This window comes from Mustela lutreola, chromosome 3 (genome assembly GCF_030435805.1).
Source record: "Mustela lutreola isolate mMusLut2 chromosome 3, mMusLut2.pri, whole genome shotgun sequence".
Lineage (NCBI taxonomy): Eukaryota > Metazoa > Chordata > Mammalia > Carnivora > Mustelidae > Mustela > Mustela lutreola.
Window position 1 is genome coordinate 106,371,194 of NC_081292.1, and position 21,284 is coordinate 106,392,477.

The following is a 21,284-nucleotide window of genomic DNA, read 5'->3' on the forward strand; positions in this document are numbered from 1 at the left end:
CTGTAGCTGAGTTCCTCCTGTCACGGCGCTTGAGTCATGCTGCCCTGTGCTCTTTCTGCAGTGTTCCCCGTGGCCGGACATGGCCTACCAGGTGAACAGTGCTCCCTCTCCAAGCTACAACGGCTCTCCAAACAGCTTCGGCCTTGGCGAAGGGTATGTCCGCCCTCTCTTCCTTTGGGGCTCCTAGAGTGATGATGGATCTAGGCTCCTTTTTTGATCTTTCCTCTGTATCCTCTGCCCCCCACCCCCCCACCTTGTATGCTGGCATCAGCATGCGCTTCAGGGCGGGACTTTGAATATTTGCACGGGTTTCTGTGCTTGGACACGCTTCTGTAAGCACTGTCTGCTGGGGTAGCAGCCCAGGGCCCAGCATCCCACCCCTTCCCCCTCACCGTGGAAGCAGGTTGGCCTGTGGGTGCCCTCCAGGGCAGAATGCCTTCTCAACAGATGGAGCCTTAGGAGGCAGCCATTCTGGTAGCCCTTGACGGCTGCGAGGGGCCATCCTCATTCTTTCTGCGGTCCTTGTACGCATTCTCCTGGCAGCACGGGTCAGCTCAGGATGTTCCCTGGTCCGGGCTTCAGGGCTTGTCCCACAGGAGTGGCCTCACTCCCGCTTACCCGGCTCTGGAAGTGTACAGGCCACACTGCCTCTGAGGTGACAGTCGTGCAGGGGCTGGCGGACCTGTCCCAGGCTGTGGGGCGCTGGGAGGAGCTCAGGGCACCACTGTGATGGCTCTAGACATCCTGATCCTGTTTCTGGGGGGACAGCAGGAGCAGGGAGACCATGGCAGGTTTAGGAGGTAGGTGTGGAACCTGTGGGCGCTTCAGAGCCCATGCTTGGCGTCCAGAGACCTTGACTAACGGGAGAATGGGTGTGTCCGTGAATTTGATTTCACAAGGTCACAAGGGGCTTCCTTGAGAAGGGCAGGGACACAAAGCCTAGGTGTCATGTTCAGATTCAGGTGGACCCAGTGTTAAATCCCCATCTCTGGAGTGAGTGGTGAGTTCTTAACCTTCCGCAGCCTCATGTTCTCCACTAGCAGGGGGTGAGGATTGGTTCAGGGTTGGGGGACGGTGTGCCTCATGGACACTGCACAGAGGGCAGCTCTTGTCACCAACGACCCATCTGAGGGTCATCCCAGCGAGGGCCTTTTCTTTAGTGTCACTGTGGTAAGGTACACACAGAGTAACCCCAGCTTGTCCGTTTTAATCAGAGTGAGACACCTGCGTCCCTCCACGTTGTGCCTTCTCCAGTCTCTGTCTGGGAGGGTCATTTATATTTAAAACTGTATCTTCCTCTTAACTTAAAAATGCAGGTGTTCAGGTGTGCCTTCCCCATGAGTGAGCCCTGGCGGGAGGCCAGGTGCCTCCAGCTATGACCATATTCTCCTCATCAGTGGGTGCCAGACTGCGGCTCCCTGTTCAGGGCAGGTCCCTCCCTGGAGCCCGAAGCCCTCTCTGCCTCTGCAGACAGGGGTTTGGCTGCTGCTGTCTGGGCACCCAAACGGTGCTTGGGGATCCTTGGGTAGCCTGCCCTCCCCTGGGGCTGAGGCTGGCGGGGGTGGGGGGTGGGAGACTCTGTAGACCCTGAGCTCAGGCTAGAGGGGTGCTCATTAGCTGTGATGTGTTGCCAGCCAGAACGTTGTGTCCGCCCTGGAGGGTTGGTCAGGGATTTTGAGGGATTGCGTGGGCAGTTCTGCCAACATGTCTCTGACCTGGGGAATTCTTGAGGCCCTGCTGCATTTGCAGTGAGGGCCATTCCATGAGGGGAGGAGGAGCGCCACATTGGGAGAGGGGGCTGTGCCTGTGACTGATCTCTGGTTCTTTTTGCAGGAACAGTTCTCCGACGCACCCGGTGGAGACCCTACCGCTGGGCAATGATGTAAGTGTGTGCCACTGGGCTCTCCAGCTTGTGTGTCCCTGGGGTGACCCGGCATGCTCATGTCAAGGCCCCCTCCTCTCTCTCTGCCTGCAGCACCTGCTTCCGTCAGCCTCAATCCAGGACGCCCAGCAGTGGCTCCACCGAAACAGGTTCTCACAGTTCTGCCGGCTCTTCGCCAGCTTCTCGGGTGCGCATCTCTGTGTTGTTGGTAGAACCCATGGGGATCCCAGAAACACATCACAAAGCCAGGTGGCTTCCTGGACTTGGCCACACTGCCTGCCGGGCTGGGACCCGGTATGGCATGGGTCACTTACTCACTTGCTGACCCTGAGCCAAGTGCTAAAGGAGGATGTCCTGTCTGTTGGGAGTTTCGAGTCGAGTGTGGCTTTCAGGGTGGACCATCTGGGTCCTCTAGGGTGGGTCCCAGTCTGCCCCGGAAGGGCCTCCTGCACCAGGTGGGCTGGGGCACACTCGACAAGCCTTCTGGCTCTTCCCATCACCCCGCCACCCGTGTGTCACACTTTCTCTGGAGCCCTGACCTGGGAGATGACAGTGAAGCCATAGGGAGGAGAGGAAGCTGTGGCTTCCTTCAAGCCCTCACCGGTGGGGCTGTCTGACAGAGACCTGGGGCCAAGGCTGTGGGTCATAACGGTAAGCAGAGAGGTGAACCCTGCCACCAAGTCGAGGCAGTCCAGAACGACCGGGAGTAAAGTACTGACCAGAACTAGGACAGTGGCTCCCATGCACGTCAGTGACAGTGGAAGGAAAACTGCTCACGGTCATCTTTGAGCTCAGCTTTGGCGGGGCTTCCTTTGAGCTCCGAGGGAGCTTGTAGCTTTGAGTCTGCACAGGTGTGCGGACCCCATGTTTCAGTGCTGCATGACCCTGTGGTGGTGGGCAGTCTCAGAGGAGGGGCCTGGCTCGTTTTGGGGAGGAGCAGGGAGGGATGCTGCCATTTTGGGGGTGCCAAAGAGAGTGCGCTTGGGCAGAGGCTAGGTCCAGGGGAGCAAGGGAGCTAAGTGGCTACGGGGGACAGTGAAATGTCCAAGGAGGCAGAAAGTGCAAAGGCCACAAGAGCCTGGCACCCAGTGGTGAGGCCACAGAGCCTAGCACCCAGATGAGTGGGGCCAAGTGGACTGGGGAAGGTGAGGTCAGAAGGGACCGAGAGGCCTGGTAGAACAGTGGAGGGATTTTGGCTTCTACTTGTCATGTAGAGGGAGCCTTTGTGCTTACAGAATTATGCCTGAAAAAGGGGTTGGATGTTACTGCTCCTGGCCATGTGACTGCTGGCTGGTTTTCAGCGGAAGGTGATAGCATACTTGTCCCTTGGAGAGTCCTAGGGCACAAGGCTCTAGAGGACTTGTTGGGCTTTGAGGACGGGACTGCATCCACGGTAAGATGTTCATAGACCTTTATTCATCATCGCTCCCAGCTGGGAGCAACCCTGGTGCCCATCGGCAGAGAATGGACATGGGACTAAGGTTGTATTCGTGCGATGAAGAATATGTAATCATGGGCATGAATGAGCCCTTAACCAGAATTGGGAGGGAGGGAGCTGGACATAGGAGAAGTGCATCCTTGTCCATTCCCCTTACATAAATTTCAAAGTTTCAGGCAAAGTTTAAGGAGATGAGGAGTCAGGACGGTGGTTCCCCAGAGGTGGGGGCGAGACTGGCACGGGTGCCAGTGGGAGGTGGGAACGTCTGCCTCTCGTTCGTGTCCCGGAGTGTGGCTGCACTGAGGAGGCCACAGGCAGGGAGCTGTGCACTTCTGCACTTCGACGAGCATGGGTCCTCAGTGTCCTGTGCTGGGTTACGTGTGCTTGTGTTAGTGTGCTAAACGGTACGGAGACAGGGACGGGCAGGCACAGCTGGTGAGGACCTTTTGGCTTTTGTAAATGCCCGTCTGTTCTGCTGAGCTGGAGAACACCACTCAGCTCTTGGGCTGTGATTTCCTGATGTTTAGCTTTTTGTTGTTTCTCTGTGGAACGTCTGGTGCCCGCGGAGCGGGAGGCTGATGCTTCCCTGTCCCCCACTCTTCCCTGTCCGCAGTGCAGTATCTGCAGGTGCCTGAGGACGGAAGCTTTCCTGTGTCTCCCACTAACGGGTGGCCCCATTTTCCTGCCTAGGTGCTGACTTGCTAAAGATGTCTCGGGAGGATTTGGTCCAGATCTGTGGGCCTGCAGATGGGATCAGACTCTTCAATGCCATCAAAGGCCGGTGGGTATCAGTTTCCAGCTGGATGCAGGGTATGGCAGGGAGCCCCATCTCAGCAACTTGGATGCTGCCATGTGGGCCCTCTGGTGGGGACAGGGCTCTTCCTGGAGCAGGTGCAGGGAGGAGGTCCTGTGAGAGGGGATCAGGGCCATGGAGGGGGTGGGGGGTGCTGAGCCTGCCGCAGCTCACCCCTCCCTGCAGGTTCCTCCTGCTTCTCGGTTTGGCTGGAGCCTTGGTTTCTGGATCTGAGCCCCTCAGCCTTCCCCTCAGGTGCCCAGCTGGTTGCATCATCCAGCCGCCTCTTTCCAGAAGGAGGGGTGGGACTCTGGTGCAGCTGTCTGTTCTCTGAGCAGACCAGAGAGCAGGGCTGGGTCAGCTGCGGTGGAAATGTTGGGCGCCACGCTGTTGAGTCTAGCAGCCCTGGCCACACGTGGCTGAGGGGTGCTTGGTCTCAGGCTAGTGTGATTGACCGAGTGAATTTTAAATCTCATTTCCCTGTCACACATGGATAGCACAGTTTTAGAGTGAGGGCGAGGGCCTGGGTGTGCATCTCAGATCTGCCTCTTCCGAGTTTTATGCTAGACCAAAGCCCTGACCCCTGTGAGCCTCGGTTTCCTCCTCCATAAGATGAGGGCTGTGGTTCCAGTGCCCTACATTTGTGAGATGGAATGAGGGAGGCACGTGAAGTTCTGGAAATGGTTCCTGGGGCAGGGTAAGCCAGAGAAAGTGTTCGCTCTTGTTACCGCCCTGAAAAACACTCTGTGTCTTGAGACGGGTGTCTGGACCGAGAGCCCTCATGGCAGCTTACAGGATCTGGAAGGGTTGGCCATCCTGCTGCCTCTAGGCAAGCCTGCCTGAAGCCGTGGAGGCCCGTACAAAGGCCTTCTGCATCTGGCGGTCTCCTTTCTTCTCCCTGAATCCTTCCGCCTGCTAATTCCACCCTGTGTTCTGGAACATTTCTGGAATGTTCTCCCCACTAGCCCCCTCCCCCGGTACCTGCTGTTTATTTCCCCTCCTCCTGCCAGGAATGTGAGGCCAAAGATGACCATTTACGTCTGTCAGGAGCTGGAGCAGAACCGAGCACCGCTGCAGCAGAAGCGGGACGTTGGTGCAGACAGCAGTCTTTGTGGTGAGTTGGGGGGGGGCTGCCTCCGCCCTGCCAGCCTGGGGCTGGTTTCCGGGTGGCCAGGTCACAGGAAGACTCAGCAGCAGTGTGAGTCCTCTTGCCGAGAATGTGTCCACTGAGCCACCTCACTCAGCTTTCTCGCAGCATGAGTGTTTGTTAAACTCCCTCCTGGGATTAAAATGTTGAAGGTGGAAGTCCTCTCCCAGAACGGCTGGTCTAGCTTACTTAATTGCTGCCTGGAGAGCAGGCTCAGAGAGGGGATGCGCCCCCCCCCCGCTAGCCACTTACGTAGCCACTCATGGGAATCAGGCCTTTGGGCTCCCAGGCTGGTGATGAGTGACCGCTCGATGGCTGGATTCCCGTAGTACTTCCTCCTGTGGTGTCCCCCCCAGCCGGACCAGTCTTTCCCGTTTGGTTTGGTGGCTTAGTTCAGGGTGCCTCAGGGGCATGTGACTTTTTAGGGTTGGCAGTTTGGTGAGAGGACAGAGGCTTTGAGGTCAGCTGAGTGTGGGCACCAGGGCTGGCCATGCCGCGTATTGGCTGTGTGGCTTTGGGCAAGGTACCAGGGCCTGTGCACCCGCTTCCGCATGTACAGAATACAGATAGTGACGCTACCCCCAGAGATGGGCGGTTTCGGTGAGACAAGGCATGTATAGCAAAGCACCTTACTTTGCCTTCTGAGCGTCTGTGCATTCTGCGGTTCTGGCCAGCGGCCGGTCTCAAGCTGTAGAGTCCATGTTCCTCTGTGCATGTCTGCAGAGAATGGGGGAGCACTGGTGGAGTAGGAAGACTCCCTAAGTCCGTCTAAAGAGCTTCCTTCCCGTGTTCTCACTGACTTGCGTTTCCTTGTAGGCACTGTTGGGAATATTTCCCTGGGTGGGGGGACACTGAGGCACAGGGTGGGTCACTATACCCCAGGTGACAGCGTTGTGTGTAGCAGAGCCAGGACCCAAACATTGGGACCCTGAGAACTGGTTTTTGAGCCCTCCATCTGGCCCCTGGACATTTATGAACGATGACTAGGTCCTCCCACAGCTTCTCAGCTGTTTGCCCGGGAGGATCAGATCCTGAGCCTTGGGGACAGAAGGAGCAGCCTGATGCTCCAGCATAGCTTGTGATTCATGCTCACAGAGGCCCTGAGTGCTGGTGCTGCCCGGGCACAGACCCTGGGGCCCCAGGACGTGCAGATTGTTCCAGGGCTGGCTTCTCCAGTGGCTGAGTTGGTGTGATCCTGGGATGGCCTAGTTTAGAGCCTTGTATCCCAGACTGCTGCTGGCATGGCCCTGGAGGAGAGGTGGCTCGGGAGGAGTCCAGAGGAGTGTCCCATGGACCCTTCGGCTGCCCCAAGCCCTTCTGACAGTGCAGCAGAAGCCCGCTGGAGTCTGTCACAGAAGAGTGTCCTAGAGAGGGGCCCTGGCCTCCTCACCTGCTGTCCACACTGGGGGCTAGGGGGTGGCCACACACTCTGCACAGGACCTGACGGCCGCTCAGCCCATCTGAAAGCCTGGGACGGCCAGTCTGATGTGTGGCTGGAATGCCGTGGCCTCGGAGCATGTGTGCGTGCACGTGTGTGTGTGTGCGCGCACACATGCATGCATGCGTTTGAAACACAGGGCCTTCTGAAGCCAGTCGTTCCTCAGATGAGGTACGAGTTAGGGAACCTCTAGTTCAGTCCAGTTATGCTTTGCCTTTGAGGACCTTGAGGCCACCGAGTGTGGAGGCTCCTGCCCCGAGGCCCCTGCAGAGCTGCCTCCTCCCTGGCCGGTTTGGGTTTCCCGTAAGGAAAAACTCCAGGTTGGTGTTAGCTTCCAGCAGGGAGGTGATGCTCCCAGGGCCTCTCTTCCCCTTGTGGCCACAATGCTGGGGTGGAGTGGCATTTGTGCTGTGGAAAAGGGCAAGGATGAGACCCGTTGTGATGTCAGGTTGCAGTTACCCCTTGTGGGTACCTCTTAACGCTGCTCATGGGAATGCACGCTGGTGCAGCCACTCTGGAAAACAGTATGGAGTTCCTCAAAAAGTTAAAAAATAGAGCTACCTTATGACCTGGCAATTGCCCTACGAGGTACTTACCCAAGGATGTAAAACTACAGATCTGAAGGGATATGTGCACCCCAGTGTTCAGAGCAGCAATGTCCACAGTAGCCCAACTGTGGAAAGAGCCAGCTGTCCATTGGCAGATGAATGGATAAAGTTGTGGTTACACACAAACACACACACACAGGAATATTACTCAGTCATCAAAAAAAAAAAAAAGAAATCTTCATTTACAGTGACACGGATGGAACTAGAAGATACTATACTAAGTGAAATAAATGAGAGAAAGACAGTTACATGATTTTATTGGTGAATTGAAGAAACAAAACAGAGGAGCATAGAGGAAGGGATGGAAAATGAAAACAAGGTGAAAGCAGAGAGGGCGACAAACCGTAAGAGGCTCTTAACTCTAGGATACAAACTGACCGTTACAGAAGGGGCTGAGGTGGTGGGGTAGCTGCATAATGGGCATTAAGGAGAGCATGTGATGTAATGAGCGCTGGTATTACATTAAGACTGATAAATCATTAAACTCTACCTCTGAAGCTGATAATACACTATATGTTAATTGATTTTAAATAAAAATATTTTAAAAGGAGCAGTTATTCTTAAATCCCACTCTTTGTCTCCTGGAGCCATCCAGTGACCCCTCTAAGCCATGGGAAGAAAGGAAAGAGGATGCATGATTTCTTCTCATTCCTGCAAGGGTGTGCATCTGGTCACAAGTCAGAATCACTAGCAGCTTGTTAGAAATACAGAGTTCTGCCAGCTGATCTCCCTCCAGCCTCTGCCCCGCCGTGGGCATCATTGGGTATGGGCTGGATGCAGGAATTCTCCGTTTTATGTAAGATCCCCTCAAAGGGACTAGTACAGGAATGCAGAACCATAGCCTGGCTGCCATCCCCCTGCCGGTGGGCGGTCGAGAGGCTTGGTGCCTATTAAAGCCAGGTCCCACGGAATGGATCTGGGCACAAGCATACTTACAACTGAATGACTGTCTTGGGGGCTGGGGGTAGGCAAGCTCCTTAGAAAGCAGGGTGTGTTCTATAGAAGGCCATGTCCCTTGCCCTCTAGTGTACCATGCCATCTTCTTGGAAGAGCTGACTACCTTGGAGCTGGTTGAGAAGATCGCCAACCTGTACAGCATCTCCCCCCAGCATATCCACCGAGTCTACCGGCAGGGCCCCACGGGCATCCACGTGGTGGTGAGCAATGAGGTGAGCGCTGCCCACACCCCCACTCATGGCCTTGGGGCTACAGGGAGGCATGGCAGACAGGCACCAGAAATGCTCCCTCTGGGGTTGGGGAATGACTTCTGCCTGTTTTATCTGCATGCCACATGCCCTTGGCTGCCTCTGGAGTGCAGGGGGAAGAGTTCTGAGGCTCTGAATAAGCTATCTGGTATCCACTCTGCCTCCCATCCTCAGCCGTGTGCCTTGCAGGGACGGTGACACAAACCTGCCTTCAGAATGCTTACAGTCAGGACTCCAAGAAGTCAGGGCGGCTGGAGGAGGAGGAGGTCCCAGGGATGGGGAGAATGGACTGCAGGCTGGATGATGGAGAGGAGGCAGGTCACATGGGAGCACAGAGCCTTCCTCTGCTGACCGGCAAAGATGCCATGGCCTTCCTGGGTCTCCCTGGGCTGCGTAGACATGTGTGGGCCACAGGAAGCTGCTGGCAGAGGGCACAGAGTGATCTGATCCCACTCATGGCTGAGGAGGATTTGCATCTACATTTAGGCATTCCTGATGCCTTGCTTAAGCTTGTTCTATCCTGGACCCCTCCTCTTGATGATAATAGTCAGGAGTGACCGCATTTATCTGCTGCTTACTGTCCTAAGTGCATGTGTAGCCACTCATTTAATTCTGGCAGCCTCCCTATGAATGGGGTGAAACCCCATTTCACAGAGAGGAGACTGAGGCACAGAGAGGCTGAGAGAGGCTGAGTAAATCGCCCCAGGTCACATAGCTGATAAAGGGTGGAGCTAGGGTGGGGATCCTGGTGTCCAGCTGCAGAGCCCAGCCTTGTAGTCAGATGGCTAGGTTGGCCCACCTTCCCGGAAATGAAGCCTTTAGAGAAACAGAGTGGGGCTGATGGGAATGCTGGTTGGGCACCCTGAGTCTCCAGAAGACCCCAGCAAGCCAATACTGGGAGCTCTGAGAGCATCTGTGAAGAGGACTGTAGAGGAAATGGTACACGAATGGTGTCTGGGGGAGTGGAATGTGGGCTCTGGAATCACACGTGTCCCCACTCGGACCTTGCTGCTAGGAGCGGAGTAACCCTGGGCAGGTTTACTTAGCCCCTTTAAGCCTCCATTTCCACATCTGTAAAGCGGGGATAATTAGACCCACTGAGCAGGTTGTGGTAAGGATAACATGAGAAAACCGGGTCAGGCACTGGGAGACACCGGTTAAGCTTGTGGTGGTGGTAATTGACGATGCTGGGCACTTTGAACTTTCCGGAGCAAGTGATGGAGAAATCCTTAAATGTGACAGGATATAAACTGTAAGGCTTGTGTAGTTGATATATTGACATTATTGGTGATAATCCTGTTGCCACTTTTCATTACAGTTACCTGAGCCCCTTAAATGGGAGTGCCCCCCATTTCATGGGAGTTGAGTCCTGGAGGCTGGCAAACTGGTGGTGGTTTCCTTCCTCTTGAATTAAAAAGCAATTCATGGGTCACCTGGCTGGCTCATTTGGGGGAGCATGAGACTCTTGATCTCAGGGTTGTGAGTTTGAGCCCCATGTTGGGTGCAGAGATTACTTAAAAATAAATCTTTAAAAAAAAAAAAGTGATTCACAGTTTAGTGTCAATCAAGAAATCTAAAATAGCGGAGGGCAAACGCAAAAGGCACCTCTTTCCCCTACTCTTTCCCTAGAGGAGTTTGTACTGGCTTGCTTGGATGTGAACCTGCTGGGTAATGTTTTGAGAAGGCATCTCTCGTGGGCCTGAGCATTGTTTAGGCGTGGGTTCCTAAGCCAGCTGTACATTTATCTGGCACTTGCTCCTTTGGTTCCTGGGTCAGAATTCTTCCCTATCATTCCATTTAAATTTCAGGCAGCTGTTTCCCTACCCTCACTTCACAGACAGAATGAAGCTCAGAGTTCCTGACCTGAGCACTTCCTTGAGAACAATCCCGGGAGGTTCAGACACCTGAGCAGTGGGCTCCCGTGGGGGCACAGGAATGAGTTTCTTTGGTGAAGACAAAAGCCAAGAATGTGCGAACCCTTGCCATGTCACGGGTGCCTGCGGGAAGTCCCTTCCTCGGCTCGCCCCTGCCCTCCCGAGTGGGCAGTGAAGCAAGTGAAGCAGAGAACAGAACCACAGTGCTAACCTCCGCTAAGTAGGCAATTCTTATTCCCCGAAGTCTCCTTGCCTCTTAACCCTGAATCAATTGGAAACCTTTGGTTCTTAATTGCCCAGAGTGCTGGAGGCAGTCCGGCCAAACGTGGAGCGGGCCCCTGAGGTGCAAGGGCACTTAATTAAACAAGGGAGTTACTGATTAAGCCCTTGTGGGATGTGTGTAGGGCCTTGCATGCCCAAGTAGCTGGGCTGCCAAGAGCCCCAGAGGGAGCAGGCCAGCAGTATAGAATAAATGTACTTCATGCATCATTAGGCCCTGCAGGGAGGGGCAGGGGTCCACAGGTGGATGGATTTGCAGGATTTGGGGGCAGTAATCCAGAGGAGGCAATGACATATGGGTGGCATTTTTTAATTCGAAAAGGAGTTTTGCTGCGTGTTAGCTAGTGTGTGTTGCGGGTATGTTTAAGGTTTTTTTTGTTGTTTATTTTTTAAGTATTCTTTCTGTTTGTATTGTGAAGTACAGCATATGTGTGCAAGGAATATATGGAACTTATTTTTACGGTTTAAGGAAGAAGTGCCCAATCCTGACACTCGGGTTGATTCAGGATTCTGTTAGAAGCCTCTTTGTGGGCTGATTTCCTCTTCCACACTACCTCTCCACCTGCTGGTCTGAATTCTGTAGTAATCATCCCCAGTTCCTCAGTGTATTGCTTAATTTTGCCCATTTTAAAACTTCATGTAGGTGAATAATAGCATGTTTTTCTGTAACTTTCTTCCATTTCACTTTATATCTTTGAGATTGATGTGTTTAGGTGCTGCTGGAGGCCCCTGGCCCACTGGATGGCATAGCCTGATGAGGTCACAAAAATAACTGATTGACATGGGGGCGGTTTCCAGTTACCGCCTTTTTTTTTTTTTTTTTTTTTTTTTTTTTTTTTTAAGTTTTTATGTTCGTAATCTCTGCACCTCACTTGGGTCTCCAACTCAACCCCAAGATAAGAGTTGCATGCTCTTGGGGCTGAGCCAGCGGGGTGGCCCTCCAGTTAACATTCTTTTTTTTTTTTTTTTAAAGATTTGATTTATTTATTTGACAGGCAGAGATCACAAGTAGGTGGAGAGGCAGGCAGAGAGAGAGGAGGAAGCAGGCTCCCTGCGGAGCAGAGAGCCCGATGCAGGGCTCGATCCCAGGACCCTCAGATCATGACCCGAGCCAAAGGCAGCGGTTTTAACCCCCTAAGCCACCCAGGCACCCCTCCAGTTTCCATTCTTAACAGCCAGTGCTGCTGTCAACGTTCTTAGGTGGTTCTAGAGAAACCCCTGGAGAAACCATATGCAGGGGTTTCTTTGGAACTCTGGCTGGAAGGAGTAGCATACCAATCATGTGGACAGCTTTGTAAAGTGGTTGTAGAGACATTCCACCAGCAGTGGGAGCCAGTTCTAATTTCTATATCCTGGTTCTCTTCTTTTGCATGGGAGCAACCCCATTTTACAGATGGGCTTAGAGACCTGAAGGGGAAAGATTGACTTGTTCAAGGTCACCTGGTAGTTAATCAAAATGAGAACTGTAGGGGCGGCTGAATAATCGTTCCTTTCCTGCCACTTTGTAGACACAAGGAGTGGTTATGTTTGAATTGGTCCTCATAGGACTCTGCTACGCAGAAATACTAATTACCAAGTTGTGTGTGTGTATGTTTAAGCACTTTAGTTTTCTCTTTGTTGCTGTTAACACACATACATGCTCCTATAATGTGTCCATATAGGGATTGGAGGTCTCAGTAAGTACGAGAAAGGGAAACGAAAGCGCACAAACATGCAGTCTTGTACTACCATGTTAATGTTTTGGTTCCTTGCCTGGCTCCTTTCTGTCCTTTATGTTCAGTTTCTGTTATTTACGATGGCGATCATTTTGTACATTTATCTTGTTTCGTGTTTCCTTAGTGAATGTTAAGTGGAACTATTTCCCTGCATTTGTGCAAATATGGTGACTTATTTCTGCCTGCTGTGGTGGCTGGGCTCTTGTGTCGCTGTGTGGCTTTTCACATTATGAACTCATGGTTGAAGGGACATGGTCTTTCTTTTTGCCTTTCAGATGGTGCAGAATTTCCAAGATGAGTCTTGTTTTATTCTCAGTACCTTAAAAGGTAAAGCCCCCCACCCCACCCCTTTTTCTTGTCTACGTAAGTGGGGCCTGCCGGCACAGTGGGTCCTTCCGAGAGACATCTGGCAACATGCTCTGGGGGAAAGGAACACATACTTGCTCTGAAAGCCTGCCCTGGCGATGTGAGAACTTCTGAGATTGGCTCCAAAGTCAGTTCTGAAAGGGAAATCTGGCCAGGCAGCGTGTGCTCTATAAACTCAGTGCCTGAGTAGAAGTAAGGTGCGTTTGACTTTTTCCACAGTGGGGGTCTCCAGGAGGAGCAAGTGTGGAATACAGCAGCTGAGCCTACAGGCCTAGTGGGTCAGGGATCTGGGGCAGTGGAAGAGCATGAAGGTTCCCCTGAGGAAGGGGTCTGAGAAGGAACTCTTGTGCCAGGAGAAAGGGGGAACTAGCTGTGATCTAGTCTAGGTCTGGGTGAGGGTATATCACCATATATGGTGATGATAGGGTTGGGTGGGGCAGGTAAATGTAGGGAGTATATCAGAATGAAAGCCCTCCAACAAGGTCATAGACCCTGAATGGTGACAGGGCCAGCCCTCTCTTCCTTGTTCTGTTGGATCTAGCCAGCAGCCGCCTTCAGAGAGCTGGGGGTCAGAATACTCTGAGAACCACAGTTTGTCCAAAGCCGCCTTGAATACGGAGCCTTCTTGAATATGGAGTTCTTGGGCCTAGAGCGATGGTAGAAAGGCCCATTGGCAGAAAGAAACTCAATAAGGCAGAAGGCATGTGAAGGCATGTGTTAAAAATACCTGTTTTTGTTAGCACACTTCACTCCATGCAATTACATTTGGAGGCAATATCCATGGCAGGGCTTCTGCCTGGTACCCCAGTACCATGCCCTGTCTGATTCCCCAAGGTCATGGCATCATGCCTTTCACCTGAAAAATGCCCCATGTTTCTCTTCACAGCCGAGAGCAATGATGGCTACCACATCATCCTGAAATGTGGCCTCTAAGCAGAAGTATCATGTGTAAAGGAGAGCCTCCCACCCCTAGCTCGTGGATTCCCTCGGATGTAGAGATTGCACCACTGTAAGCTGCGGCCTCTCCTGGCAAGCTGTGACCAGGAGGGACTTGGCCCAGTCTATGAAAACCACGGACCAATAACCAGCAGAAACCCCGGGGTGCAGTCTCTGGCATGCAGAAAGCCAGTGGCTCCTCTCTCCCTTCCTCTTGGACTCCAGCTTTTGAATGGTTCCTTGTTCTTTGCCTGCTGCTCTAAAGAGGCACATAGCGGGGACATCTTCTCTGAAACCCTGCTAGTTCTTTGGGTATCTTGGTGCCACTGTATCCTTCCACCATTCCCCTGCCTCCAGGGAAGGCCCTGGCTCACCCCCAGCCTTCCCGTTGACAAGGACTGCTGGATGGATGTAGGTGGTTTGCCTCCATTCTGTCTTCCTGTTGGTCTCCCTCCTCAGAGACCCTGGTGAGCATCATCTTTCTGATTCTTGGTTGGATTGATGGGAATGGGATTTATTCTGTGCCTTCTGCTTCTCTCACCTTGACTCTTGTTTCTAAGGACCTGCCGCCCCAGTGCCCAGAGATGGGTTTTCCAGTCTCTGCATTTGCCATGTATACAGCACAGTCCATGTGTAGGACCTGCCACCAGACCTGGGTCTACGCCATTAGGAGGGAGGGAGAGAAAAACTGTTCCCAGGTGCATTATCACAAGTATAAAAGGGATGAGACAAGAGGATTTTTTTTCTTTTTTTCTTTTTTATGTTGCCCTTGAGCTTCTTTTATATAATTTTTTTTTCTCAGCAATCTTGGGTTAAAGGAGGACTAGGAAATGAGCGTCCCACCATGTGATCAGATGACCTTGACAGTCAATGATAGCAGGTCCTTGCAAGGACTTAACCAAGTCCCATTTAGAGAAGACCTTGGTTAACTACTGCCAAATTTGCCAAGTTTCCCAGGGACTTTGTCTCTTGTCTGGGGTCCCCCATTTAAATGTTCATCCTTGTAGAGGATTGTTTCGGCATTCTGCCTGCATGGGGATGGTTGGATCACCTCCCTTAGTGGCTTAATTATGGGGAAATTTAAGTAACTCAGTTACTAATTGAGTAAACTCATGAATTAGTTTTCATCTTGCCTCTGTTTCTGGGACCCAGTCATCTCTACCTTTTGCTAACTTACGTTTATCTTCCAAAGCACTGGGAAACCCTATGACCAGCCACACAGGATTGTACAACTTGTAAAGTGGAGCTTTGGGGGAATACTGTGTTACGATTAAGGATGATCAGAACCACGTAGACCTTGTTTTATAGATGAGGAAAGTGAAGCCTAGAGGGGAGAAGCCACCTGACTGATACCACGTAGTGATAGGGCAGTGGTAGAAATTTATCATATAAACCAAGACACTTGAGATGGTGGAAGGGGCTCTCTGGTCATGGTTATGTTAGGACAACGGGTGAGTTCCTCCAGAGTACAGCAGGCTCCTGGTTCCTCTTCTGTTTAGGGGGAGGATGGGGCAGCAGGTAACAGATTTATTGGGATACAGTTCATAGACCATACAGTGTTCTCGTGTATAGTATCCAGCTCAGTGGTTTTTAGTGAATCCACAGAATCAGCACATTCAATTTGACATGATTTTCCTTGCCCTCCAAAGAAACCCTATTACCTTTAGCGATCACCCTCCCTCTCCAGCGCCTCCCCCTCAACTTCCTTGGATCTAGGCAACCGTGAATCTCCTTTCATGGATTTACCTATTCTGGGCCTATCATGTATATGGAATCACGGTGGCCTTTTGTGGCTGGCTTTTTTTTTTTTTTTTTTTAAAGTAGCTTAATGTTTTCTAGGGTTTTCCATGTTGAGCATGTATCCATACTTCAGTCCTTTCTAGAGCTCTAATGTTCCGTTCTATGGCTGTACCTACCACGTTTTGTGTATCCTCTCACCAGTTGATCGATCTGTGAGTTGTTCTACTCTCTGGCTGTTATGAATAGTGCTGCTATGAACATAGTTGTACAAGTTTTTACATACACATAGGTTTTCATTTCTCTGGAGTATATACCTAGGAGAGGAATTGCTGAGCTGTGTAGAACTCTGTGTTTAACTTTTGGGAAACAGCCAGGCTGTTTCCACATTCCCAGCAGCAGCTCAGGAGGGCTCCAGTGTCCCCACATCCTTGCTGGTGGTTGCTAATTACCTGCCTTCTTGATGAGAGGATTCTAGTGGGTGTGAAGTAGGGGGTCTCTGTGGTTTTTGATCTGCATTTCTCCCTGATGGCTAATGATGTTGAGCCTCTCTTCATGTGCTTACTGGCCATTCGCATGTCTTCTTTGATACCTGTTTAGATCCATTGTGGGTCATTTGTCCTTTTTTTTTTTATTACTGAGTTGCATGAGTTCTTTGTATATTTAGATGGAGGTCCTTTATCAGATACACGAACTGTGAAACTTCTCTCCCATTCTGGAGATTATCTTCACTTTCTTAAGATGTCCTTTGGAACACAAATTTTTTAATTTGGATGATGCCTAAGATGTGTGTTTTTTGTTGCTTGAGTCTTTTGTGTCATATCTGAAAAACCACTGTGTAACCCAAGGTCAAGATTTATGCTTATGTTTCCTTTGAAGATTTTTTACAGTTTCAGCTCTCAGTGGTCTTTAATTCATTTTAGGTTACCTTTTGTATATGGTATGAGGTAGAGGTCCAGCACCATTCTCTTGCGTGCGGATGCCCAGTTCCCTCATCAGTTGCTGACCCTTGCTAAAGGCCCTTGAATGTTAACTGGGTCTTTTCTTCTGGGACACGGGGCTGTCACCGGGAACTATGTGTTTTTGTTTTTGTTCCCCTCCCTTTTTTTAAATTCTCCTGTGCCCCCCATTTTTATGATTGTCTCTCTGTTTTTCTCCTACTGTGTCCCCCTTAAGCTTCTCAGCAGTACTGGGTCGTATCACACTCTCCTGTTCTGCAGGATTTCTTGGTACATGTTCTGACTCTACACAGTCATCCTAGTCAGGACCAGTCATTTCCTTTCTGGTGGAAACTCAGTCACAAGGAAATGGAATCCTTTGCCCAAGGTGACACAGAATCGGGGCTGACCTTTGGTGTCCACTGCCAGTCTTCCAGAGTGTCTGTGAGTCACTAGACCTAAGTCATGCCACTCCCAGACCAAGTGACGACAGCCTGAATTTTTAATTGTAAAAATGTGATAGGGTAATAGTTTTATTTCTTAACTCCAGATGAGGGTATAATTAAGATCTATTATCTTAAATTTTCTATTAGTGGAGTCTTCCATTTTCTGGAACCCCCACTGGTATCTGTTTTTCTACTTGTGTGTTTTAATCTTTTTTTTTTTTTTTAATATTTTTAAGTAATCTCTACACCCAACATGGGGCTTGAACTCAAACCCTAATAGAGAGTTTGCAAACTCTACTGACTGAGCCAGCCAAATGTCCCTTTTGCATTTCTCTAATGGTTCTAGATAAAATTTTGCAGCTCACAGAGAAGTAGAACATAAATACACATCATAATTTGGTACAGAAATGTTTTAGCTGCTTCATTTCAGCAGCTTGTCCTCCTTATGCAGGAATCAGATGAGCTAGAGTTTATTTTTTCCATTTAAAATACAGAAAAGCCAGAGCACTTCCCACTCCTGTCCACTGCCTTTCCTGTGAGTTCTGAGGCCAGAGTCGGGGGTTGTGGGGATGGGGCAGCCTGCCCAGAATTGTAGCCTTCATCCCATGGGTTCTAGGCTGTGGCTTCTGCTGTGGCTCCTTTTCCAGCAGCCGTTTTTAAAGGTGTGATCTTAGAGAACGATCTCCCCATGAGCTCAGGCCGCCATCTTGTGAACTAGAAGCCTCAAGCTGAATTCCTTGTTTTCAGGCCCCATTTATTTTTCTGTTTGAAAGGTTGTGATAAACCTTACTGTGTCTGCCAGGTTGCACCTTTACAATGAAGACACAGAGGCTTTTGAATGGAGGGACAATAGGGTTTGCTGGGGGAAGGGATGGATGGAAAGAACGGGGTGGAGTAGGGAGTTTCAAGTCAGGGCTTAGGGTCGGAAGCAAAGGTTAGCCAGCTGCCCCTCTGACCTCTTGCCCAGGCAGCCTCGGGCCCCTTGGGAAGAGCTATTAACCTAGAGGGCACTTTCCTGGGAGCAGACTGGAGCTGGCTGAGCTGTGGGTCACAAGTTTCCAAGTCCAGAGTGGCTTTGGGGCCTGGCCTGAGTAACTTAAGCTCGAAAATCATTAACGAGCTGATGAGAAACATGGAAAACCTCTCTTGCTGTTGCTGGTGGAGTGAGCCAGCCTGCAGGCTCTCCAGGGGGAGGAGCCAAGGATGAGGAGTGGGGGTGATGGCCGTGGCCATGCCCAAGGGTGCAGGAGCCAGGGACCAGACCCTTGCTTGGCCGGAGCGTCTGCCTCTGTCGAGTCGTGGCTGGCTCGGTCAGGAGGTGAGCTTGAGGGGTGGTGGAGCTTTCCCACTTTCCCCTCCATGAGTCCTAGGGTAGGCATGTGTCGCATTGGTGCGTGTGTCCCTGTTGTCCATAGCTGTGCTGATATCTCCGCTTGGGTTGCTGTGCGCCTGAGGTCTAGTAGCTGGGCTGGATCTTCCAGAAGCCTGTCTTGCTCACAGCTGGGTGGCTGCCCTATCAGCGCCCTGAGAAGGGCCGCCAGCTGTTCCTTGGTGACTGAGCCCAGATTCTGTGCTGGCCAGGTCCGTGTATGCGTTACCGATGCATGCGTGTGCACGCGCACCCCTGCCCTCGCTCCTGTATCTGGCCAGCCTGAGCACAGCCCTAAAAAGTTTCAGCTCACTGGATGTGGTGACCTGTGCTCTGAGATGTCGTGTGACACTCATTCAGGCTCTGTGGATGAAACTAACTGGTCAGGGGCAACGTTGCCCTGGTTAGCGGGGTGGGGGAGGTGCACACCCTGGGCCCACCTCTTCTGGGGAGGGGAGCAGTGCTGGTAGCTGACATCTGACAAGGACCTCAGAACCAGGGCTCGTGGAGTTGGTCTTCATGCCCCTGCCTCCTGTGCCGTTTCTCCCCTCGATTTCCTTGCTCTATGTTTAATACCGTCAGTCAGGGAGCTAGCAGGGAGCCAGAAGCCTTTTAACCATGAGAAGTTTTCAAACCGTCATCAAGGAGAGAACAATATAATTAACCCCAGTATCCCATCACCCGGCTCCCACCATGACCAACATAACATCTGTTCGCGTAGGGGTCAGTGGACTGCGGGCCATATCCTGCTCACTGCCAGCTTGAGTGACATCTGATGACAGAGCACAGTCTCTGAACCCAAGTGAACTGTACCCGGCATCCCCTGTCCCAATTCCATTCTTCTCATGAGTAGACCTGTATTACAAAGGAAAGTATTCAGTTACTATATCTTGAATTCCATCAACAAAAAGTCGTGGAAATTCCATTTTCTCTTCTGACATAATACTGACTCGCCTCTTGGTCCTCAGTGCTGAAAACAGATACTAGCCAGGCCTTTCCAGAAAATCTTGGCCAACCACTGAGGTCAAGCGAGGGGTCACCTTCTTGCTGGGGCAGTCTGGTCCTTATGGGTCCCCCGCTTCTCCACTCCAGGTGACGGAGTGCTGCATCCGGCCTTCGGTTGGTAACAACACCAATGCTAATAGCCATGGCGGATGCTGGCTGGCCTCCCCTGGGTCAGGCTTGGAGCTCAGCGCTTCTGCCATTGTCCTTTTCCATCCTCCCCACTGTGCTGAGGCTACCGTGGCCCAGTGTTCCACGTGAGGAAGTCAAGACAGAAATCAGATGCCAGCCAGGGGTCCTCCAACCATTAGTGCATCAAGCCAGGGTGAGAATTGGGGTATCTGGGTCTGGGTTCCCCATCGATAGGGTGCACTCTTGCATGCCACATTGGGGAGCAAGCTCCTTACACAGTGCTGCCTTTCATCCTGTGATGTTATCCCTGGGCCTGGTGGCGCCATAGTCAGGAAACATTTTTGGGGCTTGGTTGTTGAAGACCAGAGAAGGGGAGGCGCCTGGTGGCTCAGTCGGTTAAGCGTCTGACTCTTGATTTCAGCTCATGTTACGATCTCAGGGTGTTGAGGGGCCCCTTGTGTCAGGCTCTGTGCTCCCTGGGGAGTCTGCTTGTCCAGCTCCCTTTGGCCCCTCCCCCTGCTCATGTGCTCTCAACTAAATAAATATTGGGGGGAAAGAAAAGATGGGGGGATTGTTTGTGTGCCTCTACCCTCAGCCCTCTCCTTGCTGGCTAAAAAGTTGGTCACTGTGTCCTCCAATGTTCATGTATGTAATGTGATTCTTTCCTAATATGTAACTTCCCGAGCTTTCTCCAGATTGGGTGACTCTTTCGTGAAGGTGGTGGGAGTCTGCTGGGTGTTGTGGGCCTTGGGCAGGTCAAGAGGTTGTGCTGGGTCATGGGAGGTGGGCGTTGGGACAGAAGTCACACTGCCGCATTGTTTTTGTACCTGAAATACAGCATATTTTGCACTTGTTACTGTACCATTGTGCAGATGAGAAATCTGTATGTGGGATCGGGGCTTGGGTCAGAATGCAAATAAAACTCATTTGTAAGAAACCTCTGTGGCTCAGGCCTCCAGTCTTTCTTTAAAAATTGTGGAAAAATACACAACACTGTGGAATTCACTATCTTAACCATTTAGAGGCGTGCGATTCAGTGACATCAAGTACATTACATACTGTGCAACCAGCCCCAGTATCTCCCAGGGACTTTTTCATTTTCTCAACAGAAACTCTACAGGTTCTTCCCCACTCCTGGCCCGTGTGCAGTCCCCTCTAACCACGGTTCTGCTCTGTCTCTACTGTGACAGTTCTAGAGCGGAGTTCTACAGTATTTGTCCCCTTGTTACTGGCTTATTTCATTCCACAGAAGGTCAAGGCTCATAATGTGTTGCCGCGTGTGACGGGCTGCTCTTCTTTCTAAGGCTGGATACGAGCCCACTGTGTGTATACACCATGCTCTGTGTACCCATTCATCCGTCTTGGGCTGTTTCCACCTTTTGGCTTTTGTGAATAATGTCATCATCAACATGGCTGTGCAGATGTCCCTCGGAGTCTCTGCTTTGGCTTCTGGATATAGAGCAGGGGTGGAGCTGCTGGGTCATGGGTTTAACATTCCCACCTGCAGAGAATGAGGATTCTGATTCCCCCCACCCCCTCCAACCCCCAGTAGCCACCCCAGCAGGAGGCCTTGGGTCTCTGAAGCTTGATCAGGGGGTGTGCTGGGCTGCATGCTGTGGAGGTCACATTTGCAGTTTATCCACTCCAAAGCCTTGTCACCATCAAGGGCCTGGTGTGCAATCTCTGGAGTCATCCACTGGCCTCTGTTCTCTCTTCTAGGCCCTCCCCTGCTTAGACACCTTCCTTCCCTGACTGCAACTCTTTCAAGCAAGCCTGCCTCTGGTGCTCCATTGCAGTTGACTGTACGGTCTGCCGCTCCCTGGTGCCGCTCCCTGGTGCCACCTGCCCGGGCTCTCCCTGTCCTCCCAAGTGCAGGACTCAACAGCTCCCCTCCCCACCACACTCCAGTAAAGTTCCCTTCCTTCCCCAGCTAGCCTGAGTGCAGGGTGTGCGTGGTGGGGATGGGAATCCTGGAACCA

At 51.7% G+C, this 21,284-nt stretch overlaps 1 protein-coding gene across 2 annotated transcripts in view; it reads left to right on the forward strand.

Moving 5' to 3' along the window:
• TFCP2L1 (transcription factor CP2 like 1) overlaps window positions 1-20,240 on the forward strand; it is a 63,768-nt gene extending 43,528 nt beyond the window's left edge. For both annotated transcript variants that reach the window (XM_059166610.1, XM_059166611.1), the window contains 8 exons: window positions 62-153; window positions 1,834-1,882; window positions 1,976-2,069; window positions 4,011-4,101; window positions 5,124-5,227; window positions 8,333-8,475; window positions 12,655-12,706; window positions 13,632-20,240. In XM_059166610.1, the coding sequence (XP_059022593.1) occupies window positions 62-153; window positions 1,834-1,882; window positions 1,976-2,069; window positions 4,011-4,101; window positions 5,124-5,227; window positions 8,333-8,475; window positions 12,655-12,706; window positions 13,632-13,678 (672 nt within the window). In that variant the 3' untranslated portion in view covers window positions 13,679-20,240. The remainder of the gene's footprint in view (window positions 1-61; window positions 154-1,833; window positions 1,883-1,975; window positions 2,070-4,010; window positions 4,102-5,123; window positions 5,228-8,332; window positions 8,476-12,654; window positions 12,707-13,631) is intronic.
• Window positions 20,241-21,284: the final 1,044 nt, after the last annotated feature.